The sequence below is a fragment of the Olea europaea genome, chromosome 21, assembly GCF_002742605.1.
Source record: "Olea europaea var. sylvestris chromosome 21, O_europaea_v1, whole genome shotgun sequence".
Lineage (NCBI taxonomy): Eukaryota > Viridiplantae > Streptophyta > Magnoliopsida > Lamiales > Oleaceae > Olea > Olea europaea.
Genome location: NC_036257.1, coordinates 17203993 through 17206424, shown reverse-complemented (window position 1 = coordinate 17206424; position 2432 = coordinate 17203993). Strand labels below are relative to the sequence as shown.

Sequence of the window (2432 nt, the reverse complement as noted above, 5' to 3'; positions counted from 1 at the left end):
ATTCCATCACGGTTGCTACGAACCCCCAACACCATATTTGTTTCCTTCACATTGTATTCAAGCTCTCTTTTAATCCATTTCCTGGGATACACAAGTTTCAGTTACATTTCGATCAGGTAATGTAATGTGCAAGTTCGGCTTTTATTTAAAGCCATTCAAGATTCGAGCTTCCATGAGTATTTTGAGGGCTACTTTAGTGTCACTATGCCTGGTGCAAATATTTGCTCGAGACAAGGGATTCTTAGAAAGAGATTTATACGCTCTGAAACTCCAAGGTGAGTTACGTCGTCGTTTCCTTAGCATAATTTATCTCCACCAGAAATGATTTTGGCATGCAAGAGTTTGTCAAAAGAAGAGCTTCTCATAATACAATAAAGCCCATAACAGTTCTAAATCTGAACAAATCAATCCATCAAGAGAATAAAATGGCGTGTAAATTCATATCAGGAGTCTTATTCCGACCAAGAAGATAGCAAAGATGGAAAGGATACATCATCTGATGCAATTCGCGATAGCAAAATCACAGAGAGGTTGATTTCGAACACAGAAAAGGATCCAATGAATTCAAATGAGGTGAAAATCTCATGTTACACAGAGTCGAGCAGAAAGGGGGCAAAACTCTCTATTTATGGTTCTCCTGTAGCTGAAACCTCCGAAATCACAAGAATCCAAGATTAACATCTGATTTACATCACGAGTTATGAAAAAACTGACATTTTCTTCGCCTTAAGAAAGATTTCTTTGACATATACGAAGAATTGAAACGTTTGCCACCTAACTGTGGTGTATTGCAACTAAACCAGAAAAATATTTAAATTTGTAACAAAATATTCACTCAATCTGAAAATGTTATTAAAAATCTGAAGATAATGACAAAATTTAGATACAAGAGGAACAAACCTTATGCAGAATATGAATATACAATCTCAACTGAACATAGAAAAATTTGTTTTCATCGGGCTAAAAAATTGTCGCAAAAAATTGAAGTCAACAAATTTGCCAACTCCAATTTCCTGACGAAAACATGCCTTCTTGCATCATCAACCTGATAGAAAACTATAAAAACATGAGTGCTACATTTCAAGAAGGGATCAAGAATGTAAATTCGATCACTGATAAACAAGAAGCACTCGTCTCAAAAGTATATACAAGAATTAAGCTTCATAAATAAAATATCACTACTCAGCAAAAATCTTCTACCACTAATTCAAGAATTGAGAATGTTCTATATTCTAATTTACTTTGCTTAAATAATAGAAAAACATGCTCATAAAACAAAAAAAAATCATAATGCAAGTATTTTATAACAAAATAAAATAACAGAATGCCTTTATGAATGACAATAACGGGTTGAGCAATTGATAGGAGGCTTACTCAAGTTTATAGATTCAAATTACGCAAATGCTGAGCTTTTACGGGATATCTTCTTCCTGGTCCATCTCATCGAGAATGACATACTTTGATGGTGAATTATCTGTTGTTGGACCTCCCATTCCATCTGCACTTACCTCGCCCGTCTGCAACTTCTGGTACCTGATAATAAATAATGATGAATAAGTGTGTTCCAACTTCTGTTACCCGATAACATGAAGTGACAAACAGCAGAGACATTTTTAGGATAAGATTTTATAACAGAAAACATTACTTTTAGAGTAGCTAAATTCGGATAATTATGTTAAAAAGGAGTACCATGCTCCAGTCTTCAACAAATTGCCAATAGAAAGGTCAGAATTTGGATCTACCGAGGGGAAAGAAAAACTGAAGGGTCGTATCTTTCTTCTTCATAAACCAGTATCAAAGATGCAAACGATTTCAATAAACTCTATTGGAACTTCTAGGCATTTGGCGAAGTTCTCAAAGAAACATAAGTACTCAATTCTTAAACAGTTCAAGTCACCATAGCATGATCTTATTTCTCATTTCCAATTTACTGTCTTGGAGAGTCAGCATTCATATAAAAACAAGGTTCAGCTATTCCTGTCCATATTTTTTACGGCTCAACTAATAAAAGCAACTCTCTCCTTGTTGAGGAAATTCAATAATGTAAATAGCAGCAAATTTGAGTATATCTTGCATCAAAACAAGGTTCAGATAGCCCTGTCAATACTTGCATGGCTAGACTAACAAAAGAAACGTTCACTTTCGTACTTTCATTAAGGAAATACATAGACCAACATTTCAGTAAATTTTGTAATCTGAACAGTTTGTGTTATGGAAGAATTCCAAGAGCTCTAAAAATCCTCAGGAACATAAAGATTGGCGAAGAACAATCCAATGTCAGTTTTTTCATGAAAATACAGGTCATAGAAGTATAATAAGCACGAAAATATTTTTTCCTACTATTGGAAATTACAATGGTCACAATCATCAATACTGAAGAGTCCACCAAAATCAAAATTGCAAATGTCCACCACCAAAATCAAAATTGTTGT

The 2432-nt window shown here is 34.2% G+C and overlaps 1 protein-coding gene across 3 annotated transcripts in view; it reads right to left on the bottom strand.

Moving 5' to 3' along the window:
* Nucleotides 1-828: 828 nt before the first annotated feature.
* LOC111370961 (probable sugar phosphate/phosphate translocator At1g06470) overlaps nucleotides 829-2432 on the bottom strand; it is an 11033-nt gene continuing 9429 nt past the window's right edge. For 2 of the 3 annotated variants that reach the window (XM_022992880.1, XM_022992881.1), the window contains exons 12-13: nucleotides 1375-1533; nucleotides 829-1045 (exon numbers count right to left, since the gene is read on the bottom strand). In XM_022992880.1, the coding sequence (XP_022848648.1) occupies nucleotides 1413-1533 (121 nt within the window). In that variant the 3' untranslated portion in view covers nucleotides 829-1045; nucleotides 1375-1412. Of the gene's footprint in view, nucleotides 1057-1374; nucleotides 1534-2432 lie in introns of all 3 variants that reach the window. The other variant, XM_022992882.1, reaches the window with a different exon arrangement.